This window comes from Amblyomma americanum, chromosome 3, assembly GCF_052857255.1.
Source record: "Amblyomma americanum isolate KBUSLIRL-KWMA chromosome 3, ASM5285725v1, whole genome shotgun sequence".
In the NCBI taxonomy this organism is placed as follows: Eukaryota; Metazoa; Arthropoda; class Arachnida; order Ixodida; family Ixodidae; genus Amblyomma; species Amblyomma americanum.
In genome coordinates, this window is record NC_135499.1 from 182,924,377 (window position 1) to 182,937,347 (window position 12,971).

Sequence of the window (12,971 nt, forward strand, 5' to 3'; positions counted from 1 at the left end):
CCATTACTTCATTTTAGGGCTCAATATTGGTCCTGTGGTGGCAGGAGTGATTGGAGCCCGCAAGCCACAATATGATATCTGGGGCAACACAGTCAACGTGGCGAGCCGCATGGATTCCACAGGATTGCCTAATCACACGCAGGTAACTTTCACGGTGGTATAGAGCACTGACTGTACAGCAGAAAAGATGGCAAAGGTATGAGGTGCTGTTGAAATTCTGACACCCGCATCTGTATCCAGAAATTTTTAAAAAAGCCTTGATTAGGGTAGTTAGCTACACGTCTAAAAGCGTGCGAACCAGGATGCAAGGTGTTAACAGACTTCTCAGTTTTCTGATTGTATTGAAATATGCTTTGAATTGATGACTGACAGGTTTACGCATTGAGTGTTTGCACAGCCCAGAAATTTTTGCTCTGCGTGCATGAGTGTGTGACAGTCATCGGTTGCTTTCGCCTTTCAGTTATAGTAGTAAGCGCTAGAAGTTTGCAATAATATTGTGCATGTGCGGGCAAGAACAACGGTTTTGTTTATACATTTTGCACTCGGCCATTATGGCCAAATTTACTGTTCCAGGTGACTGAGGAAGTCTACCAGCTGCTTCGAGATGGTCCCTATGTGTTCCAGTGTCGGGGAAAAGTCAAAGTGAAGGGTAAAGGAGAGATGACGACCTATTTTTTAGTCGACCGCAAGAGCAACCGCTCAGCATCCAGTCCGAGGGAAGAGGGCGTGTCTGGTGGCCAGCCTAGTTCAATGTCTCGTCAGGAGGATAACAGCCCATCTGGAGCTCTCTCCCCGCCTTTCAGCTCGGACTCCTTGCAGCTAAGAAGAGAGAGCGGGCACACACCAAACAGCTGGACAGGACAGCAACAGAAAGCAGCATCACTTATGCCACCCCATGATGATGTTCTACCTTACACACAGCCCAAGCCAATCATTGTGTCCAACACACCTCCGCATGGGTCACGGTCAAGGGTAAAGACTGGAGTCTCTTCCAAACCAGAGTCTCTCACACGTGGTGACCCCTGGGAAAGCCTGAAACAGATCAGGGTGCCCCCACCGTCATTGCCTGGTGACCAAGCAGACGTTGCACTAGACGACGACTGTAGCCTTGACCCCAGGTCAGACAGTGCAAGCAGTCAGCTTGACAGGCAGTCGAGTAGTGGTAGCCTTGTCATGGAAAGTAGCTGCCTGAATGACCGACCATCATCACATGAAAGCTTGTCAGGCCCCGGCTTTCCCTTGTTATTGCTAAAAAACTCTAATTGCCCTCAAGCGAATTGTATGTATCCATATTCTCAGTCTATGGGTGACTACGACGTGAGCCCCGGTATCATAGGTTCAGGTCTGCCTCAAGTTGGGTACTCTCCTAGCCACAATATTGGACAGCCACATGACGGCAAGTTGGCATTCAGTCGCATGTTGCCAGAAGCAGCAGTTCCCAGTACAAGGCAGGAAGCAGAGCACGCAGCGTATCTCACAAACTCTTCTGGATCTCGAAAACGAACTCACGAAGAAGCAGTGAGCAGCTCAGTGGCACCACCTTCTGTCGACTCTCCAGAACAGGTGCCTCGTAAACAGGTCTGCAACTCAAGTCCAGCACTGCAAAGACTTGTTCGAGATCAAGTCAAGGCTAGGGCACCACTTCTAACTATGCGTCATGAAGCTGTCGAGGTCCCATTAGCAGTGTATCGGGAAAATGGTAATTGCAGTGCGATAGCCCAGCCAGGGTATACTGTTAGTGACCTTCTTAACGGAAACCCTCCACGTGTGCTCATGAGGCTTGGTGAGGAGTCTCCGGGTGTCGCATTGCGACTGGCCGATGCAGGCGAAGCCTTTGGCTCTGTTGGGCCTCTTGTAGGTGGACCACTGTTGCACCTTGACTCGCGAAGCAGCTGGAGCAATGATGGTTCGAGCGAAGCTGATGAAGAAGGAGCCCCTCTAATGGACAATCACGGTGGTGGCTACACAACAGACGATGCCTCGCTTGCCAATGACCAGGGGTTGACAGATGCAGAGGGGGCCCTGAGTGACCTCAACTCGTTGCTTAACGATGCAGGCCATGAAGGAGACGACACGAGCATCTCTTCACGAGCCAGCAGCCGCTTGCTCAGCATTGACTCTCTTAGTGTGACATATGACTCAGAATATGACAACTATGGAGTTGGCTTCAATGGTGCCATGGGCCGCACTGAAGACCTAAGGTCACTCACAGACTGTATAACACGCAACTTTGGCCACTGTGTGAGTGACAATGAAGATAGTGACGTGCTCGCTTGATTTCCCCCCCCCCCCTATTTTTCTTTGCACCTTAAGGCATTGTCAGCACTGGCAGCCACACCTGTTTTTAATTCTTTTGAAGGGACTTGTGAGTTGAAATACTGAGCATGAGTGCACATCTTTTTCAATTGTTTAGCTGTGCCATGGTATGCTTGTGTGTATGTGTATGTGTGCACAGTAGTGTCTTGCTTATCCAGACTTCGGTTCGCCCTATTCTGTACTTGTTGGCATACATCTTGGCTGCTTGTAAAGCAGCCTGTAGGTCGTGGGCATATAAAATTTGGAAATAAGCTCGAAACTTGGCTGTGAAGCTTTCTTTGTTGAGTGGACATTGTCTGTAATTATACAAAGGGACCCTAAACTTCGACCGAGAATACCTGGAACGATTCATGCTAACAAAGCACCCACAGCCTATTATTTTTATTTTCTGAACTACATACCAAAAAGAAAAAAAATCAGATTTGTAACCCATAAAAGGCTTGTTCTGAAGGATAACCAAGAGGAGCCAGAGAGCCAATGTCTTGGGAGAGTCTCTGAACTTATTGGGCATTGCTTTGGTTTTGGTTTTATGGGGGTTTAACGTCCCAGAGCGACTCAGGCTATGAGAGACGCCGTAGTGGAGGGCTCCGGAAATTTCGACCACCTGGAGTTCTTTAACGTGCACTGACATCGCACAGCACACGGGCCTCTAAAATTTCGCCTCCTCCATCGAAATTCGACCGCCGCGGCCGGGATCGAACCCGCGTCTTTCGGGCCAGCAGCCGAGCACCATAACCACTCAGCCACCACGGCGGCTTTATTGGGCATTGCATTGAACCGTCTCCATAAGTGGCAGCTTGCAATTCATGTACCCATTTTCTTGTTTTCTGAAGCATTTCTTATCACCCTTTATTCTAGGAGTGTGTCTTGGAGTATTTGATATCACTTTTCTCTGGTTTTAACGATTGGTTGATTTAATACTTGGTCTCTTTAGCTTGGGAGCCAGTGTGTCTGGATAATCAAGACATAGCTGTAGCTTGTAGATATAGCTGTACATATAGATAGTATGCATGTTTGCTTATCTTGCATAACACTGCTGTCACAAATGGTAATTGTATAGAAGAAGGTGTGAATGCTTTTGTGAGGAATGGCTGTGGTTGTATTTTTTCTCTATGTTTGTTGTGACATAGGTTTTGTTGATAACCATTCTTGATGTGCACTATATTAAAGCAGGCATAGTGCAGGCCGACTACCGCTCAACATGTACAGCATGCTGCTAGCAAACATCACCAATTAGCATCGTGCAGTCGACTTCAAGGGCACATAGCCGACTTGTAGTATTTCCATCAGAGAACCGAGGCATGTTAGCACATTTCACGCTGTGCACATTATTTGTGGCTCTTGTAGCTGATATTCTTGTTGCTTCAAACGGCAACATCCAAACTAACAATTTGGCAGCTCTTAGAAACACAGGCAAACAGGCACATGCAATTGTTCAACCTGTTAGAACCACTCCTTTCAGCTTTTGGTAGATGACACATTGATGCATTGCTTAAAATGTAACAGCTGAAGCACTTTTTCGGGCAAATTTCATTTGTGCAGTCCAATGTCTAGTGCTGGATTGACATTGCAGGGGTGCTGACACAAAATTTAAGTCAGTGCAGATGTCCAGTTAGGTTTCTGTGCATGCATAGTTTCCTCACTGTTTTAATAGCAAAAATTGCTCCTAATGTACCTAGATTTAATTTTCACAAACTAGATACAACCAGCAACTCAAAAGGACTGCACCTCACAGCATGGGCATCATGAAACTAAAACAGGTTTTCTAGAACTACAGCATGATGCTTATGAGCTGCTCCAACACTCATTTTTGAGTGCAAATATCATGAATTGTCTTGCTGCTGCCGACTCATTTCAGCTGTTAGAGTACAACAAATGTATGAAATGTTGGCGACCGAATATTATCACTTTCTGTGGTTTCTTGGTTGCCACTTATTATTATGATGCAAAGTTAAAACCAAAAATGGTCATAAAACTGGCAGTGCAATTAATTCCTCATTCTGCACTAAAATAAATTGAGGTCCTGTGCCTTGGTTAGTGAGCAAGTACCTAACCAATAAACAGAAAAAGGCTACTCAAAACTTTGTGCCAGAACCTCTTTAAGCCAGTGGGGCAGTACACTGCAGTTAATGTGTAGTGCATCAATTTTAATTGATTTAGTCACAACAGTAGCTTGAAAAGTCTCAAGATGTGTATCAAGACATGTAATTTCTAAGTGCATTGTGTCAGCCTTCAATCTTAGGACATGAAATGAGTTGCATCTGCAATACAGAGAATTAGAAGATTTGTTCAGGAGATGCAAAAAGAAAAAACACTGAAGATTGCAGAGCATAAAATAGAGGAAGGAGAGTAGCTATTTTGGCCAGTTCTATATAAAAATTGCAACTTGCTTCACTCTAGGCCAAGACCTATGTCTAAAGTGCACTATTCACCCACTCTGAAAGCATTCACATCCACGTTTTTATCAAGCACATTTTTTTTTTTTAACAGGCTGATGTTCACTGCAATGAACGCATGTTCCACAAATCATGCTTTATTATGTACTGGTAACGCATGTTGCTGGCAGTTTCCTTCAGAAGTGTGATCGGAAAGACTGAATGTCAGGTATAGCCTCCATACTTTTGTTATGTATGATTGCTACTTTATCAAGCATCATGTGACATTAACATTATTGTGCTTAAAATTCAAGAAAGTTGCTTTACACTGCGGCCTAAATTGTTAGCCTCATCTAAACTTTGTAATGATATCATGCACATGATTATGCTGCATGAACAGACACATACTGTTGCATGTGTTACCTTAATATCACTTTGCTGTTGCATCGCCTACTAGGTGGATACAAAACTGGTGGCACAGTGTGTGTCTCTTTTTAAGGCAACATTTGGTGAAGCAAGACTGCATATGCATTTAGTAAGCAATAAGCAGTAGACATAGCATGTATTGCTGGAAAATGTCTCATGAACACCTTTTTGTAAACTATATATGTCACCTCAAGGGACCTCCTTTAAGCAAATGGAGTAATAATTTGTCATCTGTCTAGTACATGGACAGCACCTACACATTCGGTGTCCACAGTGTTTCGTGTTGGCAGTCTATTTTTACACTGTTGAGAGTTTATCTAGCTGCGTATCTGACGTGTAGTTTCGCACTGTATTAATTCAGAAACGCTCATTACAGTTTTTGGGGTGTTGCAGCTTAGTGTTGCATGCAATGCTAAACCGCTGGTGTAGAAATCAGAATTGTGTGCTACAAAACAATCACCATCTATGTTTCAGGAAAGACATAGTGCCTGTTTGCATGATGAAAACTGTTGAGCCTGTTTTAATGATGGTGCCAGAAATTAACCATGAAGGTCATTGGAGAGGGACCACGAATGTGTGGCTGACTATGAGGCTGTTCTGGTATTTTACGCCACCAGCATAAACCAGTGATAAGAGCACAAACATTACCTCTGCTGAGAGCTTGTGGCTTTTTGGCATTGTTCTTATTAATTATGGGGATGAATTATATATCATAATGGTTGCAAAGTAGTGTCAAGTGCTAATTCGAGATTTAAAGTGCTTTAAATCAGGCAGCGTATAATATATACACTATAGCACACTCATAGCTGTGCAATGCTTGGCAAGCTCATTACAAAAGAAAAAGAAAGCATAGTTCACCGCATGTCTCATAGCAGGCAAAGGCATCACATAGTTTCAATGGCATGGCCTGACTGGCTGCTTGGCATCAGCGAGTGTAAAAAATGCACTTTCAGGAATTTAATGTGTCATTTATTTTGCAGAGAATGGAAAGGAATTAAAAGGTGAAATTGCACTTCACAACCTGCCAGATGCTCTCTTAATTAAAATAGATTAATTAAAAATACACCACACAGCCTGCTTGCTGTGCAAGGACATTCAGCTTTCCCACTTTCCTGCCACTATTCACCATTAGAATGGCAGTAAGCTCTTTTCTTTATGGACATCATGCTAATCGAAATGTACATCTCACGTGTGCACTCTTCGCAATGGGGATGACAATCTCCTCTCCTTTGTTTCACCTACAGCCTGGAAGTTGTAACTGTTGACAGTGCAGTCGCATCTTCATTATTTCATACCCAGATGTTAGGTTAGAGATAATTTTAGTTTCAGTCAGTCAACAGAGCCACTTTGAGCAGCTGAGATACTAGTAGTGTTTCATTGTAGTACTTGGTGTGGGATGTTGGAAGCCAATCTGGAGACAGAAAAACTGGCTCATACACTTGTGTGATCAGCATAAATCTATTATGCTTGGACAGTTTAGGGAAGCATCTAGGAAATATTCCTCTTGGCAACCTAGCACTTTTAGACGGCTGCACCCACCAACTGAAAATAAAATGGTGTGTAGCTTCGGTTCTTTGGATGGACAGTCAAATAGTAGTGTAAGATGGTCAGAGCTGTCAGCGTATACTTGAGAGACAGCTGCACAGTGCACATTAAAAGTATGTTTTCTTGACATAGAATGCTGCAATATAACATATACTGTTAACTGTACATTGTGAAGTGCAGCACTGCTTCATTGCACACAGAATATTTTCAGCTCCCCTGAAAAGGGAATGAACAATGTGTCAACCAAAGTACAAAACAAAACTGCAACACTGCCTGAAGCCCTGGATTGATAATGCAACACCTGTAGATGGTTCCGTTAGCTCACATATACGTTGTTGAACAAAAGCTCTGCTGCTCTACACAGTGAAAGTTTGTTGGTAGGAATCTGAGGGCATTGTTCATGAAATGGAACAATCTTCCTTCTGTTTGTTACCATATTGTCATTATCAAATATATATTTCAGACAATGAGACAAAGCATTCTGTTTCTTCTATAGCAGTGTCTCCAAACTTTCTGACAAACAGAAACCTAATGAGCTCTTTCATAGTGCCAATTTTACTATCAAACGATTACAGTTGAATCCCAGGTTCAAGCGCACTACTAGAGCCCAACTAATCTTTGGGAAGATAGTAGCTGTTTGATGTTGCCATAAAGTCATTAGTGTTATTCCCTAAGCTCTTTGTCATTGACATGTGCCTGCTCGTTTTAGGCAATCTAAGCAGTAGAAGCAATACTGACCTTTGTTTCTTTACTCAGTCCTTGCACTTTACTGACCAGGGTTTGTCCATCTATGAAATGTTGAGGATAGGACTGCTCCCAGTGTCAGCTGAACATATTAATAGTATGCATCAGTACTAGCCTCTTTCATGTTGCAGAACTTGGGCCTAGTGTATTTATTGAAGCCAGCGACTTTGCATCACAGAATGGTATAATCTTCAAATGCAGCACCAAGCTTCAAGCTAATGGTCGAGTTCTATATACAGGGTCAGTAAACATTGTTTAGCATACAGTTTGAAGTGGGTAATTATACGCTCACAAGTAATTTATCAGCAAGGAAGCCAAAGCACACCTTGCAGGTTAGTGCTGCTCCGCATCTTTGCAGAATGCAGAGATCTGCTCCGTGTATCTCTCGCTGTGTCTATGCATCTGGGACACTTCCATTTAAACACTGCGTTCAAATGCACTGCATGCAGTGTGATGGAATGCAGTGTACTGAACTTTTGTTTTCCACCATAATTGGCCCAATTTACTAAAATTCACAGGTGCCCTAATAGAAAACAACTTTAAAATTTGAGACAAATCACCTTGTTGTATACTGTAGCAAAATTATTCCCCACATTGAGGTCGTGTGTAACCATTGAACTATGCGGTAGCTACCTGCAGAAGTTAAGCATCTGCTAGATGTTTTCTGGCCTGTGGCGCACCTGGTGTTTCAGCACCACTTCAGAAAAAGAAAATGATGCACTACCACTTTAATCAGTACTCACTGCCTGGCCACTCACTTTTTTTCTTCTGGAGGCTTGCTCAGCCTCTGTGTATAGCACATTCGACCAAATTGGCATTTTATGAAGGGGGGGGGGGGGGGGGGGGGGGGGGGGTTCTGTAGTCTGTTCTGCATGACAAATAGCTAAATGCAGCAGCAGTAGCAAGTTGACAGAAGAAAGAGAAGAAACTGATGGTTTGTGGTTTTATGGAGGCCTAACGTCCCAAAGAAACTCAAGCTATGAAGGACGCCGTAGTGGAGGGCTCCGGAAATCTCGACCACAAGGTGTTCTTTAATGTGCACTGACATCACACAGTACACGGGCCTTTAGAATTTCGCCTCCATCGAAATTCGACTGCCGCGGCAGGGATTGAACCCATGTCTTTCGGGTCAGCAGCCGAGCGCCATAACCACTGAGCCAGCGCGGCGGCCAGAAGAAACTGATGCTCTTGGTGCAGTCTGTCAGATAAGGCGCACAAAAATGTCCACTTTCATGTGTCATGACAAGTGCTGTGCTCCAAAAATGATGTGCATAGTTACCCTGCAGTGTAACAATAGTTCTCGCGTTCACTTCTTCCCACATTATTACAGTTGGTAGTATGTCCATGCGATGCTAAAGATGTTTCCAGCTACTAGTGGCTCTGATGAAAAGCACACAACCACTTGGTGCCGTTGCCAGAATCTCTAAATGAAAAGTCTCTGACAGCATATAAATGATCATTTCAAAATTAAGGCATTCTATGATGCCAGTTTATCACTAATTTACCTAGCTAAGAATTCAGGACAGTCACCTAACTTATGAATGCTAAAGGTTTCAGTATTATAATTGTGGTAAATTCATGTTTGACTTTTGGAGCTTTTATTAAAATAGTGCTGTGGCTATCTTGCAATGCACTGGACCATAAAAATTTTCTGTTGGAGCATGACTCTACTTTAAAAAGCTTCAGTGTTCTAGCTTAGCTGTTTATGCTTTGCCATAGTAATAAGTTTACTTTTTAGTTTTTTTTTTTTTTTTGAGACTAAGACTACCTAGAATGTGCCTTGGATGAATAACAAGCTCACATTGTGCTGCACAAACACTGTTCAGTCGATGATTGTGCTAATAAAAGGAGCATATGTTGTGTGTTGCTGTTGGCTGTTCCCAGTATTTTTCCTGCTAACGCCACTCCACTCTTGGATCTATTTTTCCTTGACAGAACAGGGCTGTGGTAGTTCCTCAATGCCACACATTTACTCACAGTTGTACTCTTGCAAGTATTTGTGCATAGCTGCTTGCATAGGAAATACTTGTATATATAGCAGAAACACCTTTCAGTGCACTTGCATTATAGAGTTTGATGACCGATGCCACTTTTTGCACACCTTTTATGCACTTCAGTAGCAAGCAGATTAACAGAGGGCAACTTACTTACCACCTTTTCACAAAGAGTGATAGCAGGCTATTCTGAGCAATGCCAAAAATGCACACACTCTGCAACATTTGTGTGCCAGATATGCGAAAAGAGGGTATTTGCCTCTTGGCATTTCATTCTACTAGTCTTCTGCTATATAGTGATGAGTGTTGGATTGTGCACTGAAATTCACTTGTAGAATGTGCACAGTGTCGAGCTTCAGCACTGTTCAAACAGTTGTCTCCAGGAAGTTGAATGGAACCTCCAGCACTGGTACTGTGAAATGCTCTGCAACGTTTCAAGTGTGACAAAAAAAAAAGGACGCCTGCATGCTCATGGCAAGGCCAGGCGACCAGGTGTAAAGTGACCAAGCATTTTGAGATTGTATGAGAACCCTGTGCTCATAATAAACCATTTTTGCATTAATGTTTATTGTGAACCATCAATGCGTTTTTGCATAAACCCATGTGAAGAAGATGACTAAGTCCCAAGGGAGAGAAGTTGCTGGCTGGACATATGGGACTTTACAGAGCGTGTACAGCTCAGTGAAGAAATGAAAGCCATCTGCTGTATTACCTGCATGCTACAGACATTCTGAAAACACATAATAAATGAGAAAACAAAATGCATTTTTCCAGGCTTGCTATAGCCAGCTGCAATTTCTTTGCTTCAGAAAAACTTGGCACTGTGTATTCACATCGCACAGGTGTCCCTTCTATGTCAACTAGCAAATGTAGTGAATAACGTATCTCTCAGCGGTCGGCTGGACAGCAGGTCTCTCGTCATAGCCATATAGACAAAATTTATCACCCATAACAATAATTTTATTCTGCCTGTCTAGCTTTGTGTGCATAGGAAAGAAAAAAATGTGGTCCACAACTCCTTGAGTGCCAATTTGACAAATACTACTAACTTACGATTTTCAAATGCTGTGATGCTTTGTAAAAGAACTTGCAGATGTGTGTAGTAAATTGGTTTGGTTAATGGGAGTTTAACGTCCCAAAGCGACTCAGGCTATGAGAAACGCCGTAGTGAAGGGCTCCGGGAATTTCGACCACCTGGGGCTCTTTAACGTGCACTGACATCGCGCAGTATACGGGCCTCTAGAATTTCGCCTCCATCGAAATTGTGTGTGTAGTAAATTAAATGTTGCTGCTTTGCATTGGATAACTAGCTAAGTGCTTTCTTGAGGCCAGCAAAACTATTTAGGAAGAAAGTTTATTTTTGAAACAAATGAAAAACTTCATCTGAGAGTGATATTTATCCAAATCTGATGAAGGCAAGGCGCACTTCAAAAAAATTTCATGCACTTATTTACTGCATGCACTTCGCATATCTGCAGTCATTAAAAAGTGTGATAGGAATGAAGTGGGTCATCAAACAGCTTCCATTCCATCTACTTTTATACAATAAATTTTTCGCTCGACAAAGCAGTGCCTTAAAATATATCTCGGAACAATGTATATCACATATCATATGAAGCAGCAAGCTGACCCAGCGAGTACCATAAGTGAACATTTTATTTTCAGCAAAGGCTTTCAGTCTTGTGGCAGGTTATAACCCCGGTTTCATGCTCACATTTCATGTTCAGAACACACTGTATGCAAAACAGAGCTGTCATGTCATGGCTTGCATTGATTAAAGATGTAAACAAATAAGCAATGAATATTGGAAGAGCTGTCATGTCATGCTTGCATTATTTAAATTAAGAACAAGTAAGCCTTGCATACTTGGCATCCCTTTCCAAAACAGTGCTTTGCATTAGGGCAGCTAGTTTTCAATTTATATGTGGCTGGCCCATTGCTGGTGGCCCATGAACAGGAGCCAGAAAGTAAATCCTATATTCCTGTGGAATGCTACAAAAGCTTTCCTCTGAAGCTTTAGCAGGCAGTTCTTCAATGTCTCATTCCTTCAAGCGCACATACTGCTGGTCACAGGGTCATGGCCTTTCTTTTTTTATGAGTCTTAAGCCGACCAATTTCTGAACTAAGGTAACTTGCTGACAGTCGTGCTTGACAGTACTTTTCCCATCCTTTCAGGATTCCCAACAATAAGTGACCGCACACAAATTATGATGGTTAGGTGCCCAAGGCAAATGACGATACGCCACCTCAAATTCACTCCTGTCTTGACAGGCTTCGACACCGCCGAGTGGCTCATTGGTGTTGTGCATAGAGTGCTTCGTCGGGCACGGAACTGTCGTACGGTACATTTATTCGTAGTGCCTTGATTGGCTAAGCAATGTGAAGCATCCGCTTCGATATTAGCATCACCGAGCTCGAGGACCTCGACGTGTATGCATTTAATAGCCAGAACAGCGAGACATGGGCATCATCATGAATGATTGTACGAATTCGCCGTGCCACTCTTCAGACGTGGCACGCGCAGCGACCGTGTATGACGCCGGGCCCGAACCGAGCCGTCAGCAGGGCGGCATGAGGGCCGCGATCCTGCTCACGGTGCTGACGGTAGCTGCGTCAGTGCCTCGCAGGATCGTCATGGACGGCTGGATGGCGTCGGCAGCGTTTCGTGGCGAGCCCAGCGCTGTGGCGCAGCCGTGGCATGGTGACCATGCCAGCGGCGCGGCCAAGCGACGGCGCCACGCCAGCCACGCGTCGCCAGCCTTCGACCAGGTCATCGTCGAGACTCTGGAGCAGCCGGCCAAGCACCGGCCGTCGCTGTTCCTAATCCTCTTCCTGTTCATCACGGGCCTGTTTGCGGGAGCCGTTCTCCTGCTGGTGTGCATCCTATGCCTCCTGAAGGCCTTTAACGGACAGATCGTATATCGGTCGCTGGAGCAAAATGATAACTTCTGTGTGGTTGAGAGCCGCACAAGGCCCGTGACCGACGTCAGGTTCAAGCAGCGACCAGTGCAGACGTTCGCGGAGACTACCTCGGTAGCCAAAGTCGACCGCGACGTGGCGCACAGCGCTCCGGCCATGGCTCCAGCCCACAAGCACCGGCAGCCACGGTGCGCGCAAGAAAGCAACCGAAACCGGCCCGCGCACAAAGGGTCGGCCAAACCCCAGCTTACGGGGAAGCGGGACCGAGGCGAGAGTGCCAACGAACACGACTGCCGGAAGGCGCTCTCTAACCTGTGGTCGGACCTTCGCATCAACAGTAAGGGGCGTGACCGTAACAACAACACTGCTCCCAGCAGCTTCAGTCTGCCGGCCAGTTCCTCAGCCTCTTCGTGCTCGAGCGGGGAAGGCGCCGAGGCCGGCAACGCGTCAAAACTGCGACCACTGCTATTTCGTCAAAGCCCGGTGAAAAAAGCTAAGGATCGTAACGACTGCCGGAGGACGAACCTGTGGCGGGACCTTCGCATCAGTAAGACGGGACGCAACTGTAATACTAGTACTGCTCCCAGCAGCTTCAGCCCGCCGGCTAGTTCCTCGGCCTCTTCGCGCTCGAGCGGGGAAGGCGCTGACGCCG

The 12,971-nt window shown here is 44.7% G+C and overlaps 1 protein-coding gene across 2 annotated transcripts in view; it reads left to right on the forward strand.

Moving 5' to 3' along the window:
* LOC144125594 (adenylate cyclase type 1-like) overlaps positions 1–7,125 on the forward strand; it is a 189,386-nt gene extending 182,261 nt beyond the window's left edge. The window contains exons 21-22 of one of the 2 annotated variants that reach the window (XM_077659104.1): positions 18–142; positions 574–7,125. In XM_077659104.1, the coding sequence (XP_077515230.1) occupies positions 18–142; positions 574–2,277 (1,829 nt within the window). In that variant the 3' untranslated portion in view covers positions 2,278–7,125. The remainder of the gene's footprint in view (positions 1–17; positions 143–573) is intronic. The other variant, XM_077659103.1, reaches the window with a different exon arrangement.
* Positions 7,126–12,971: the final 5,846 nt, after the last annotated feature.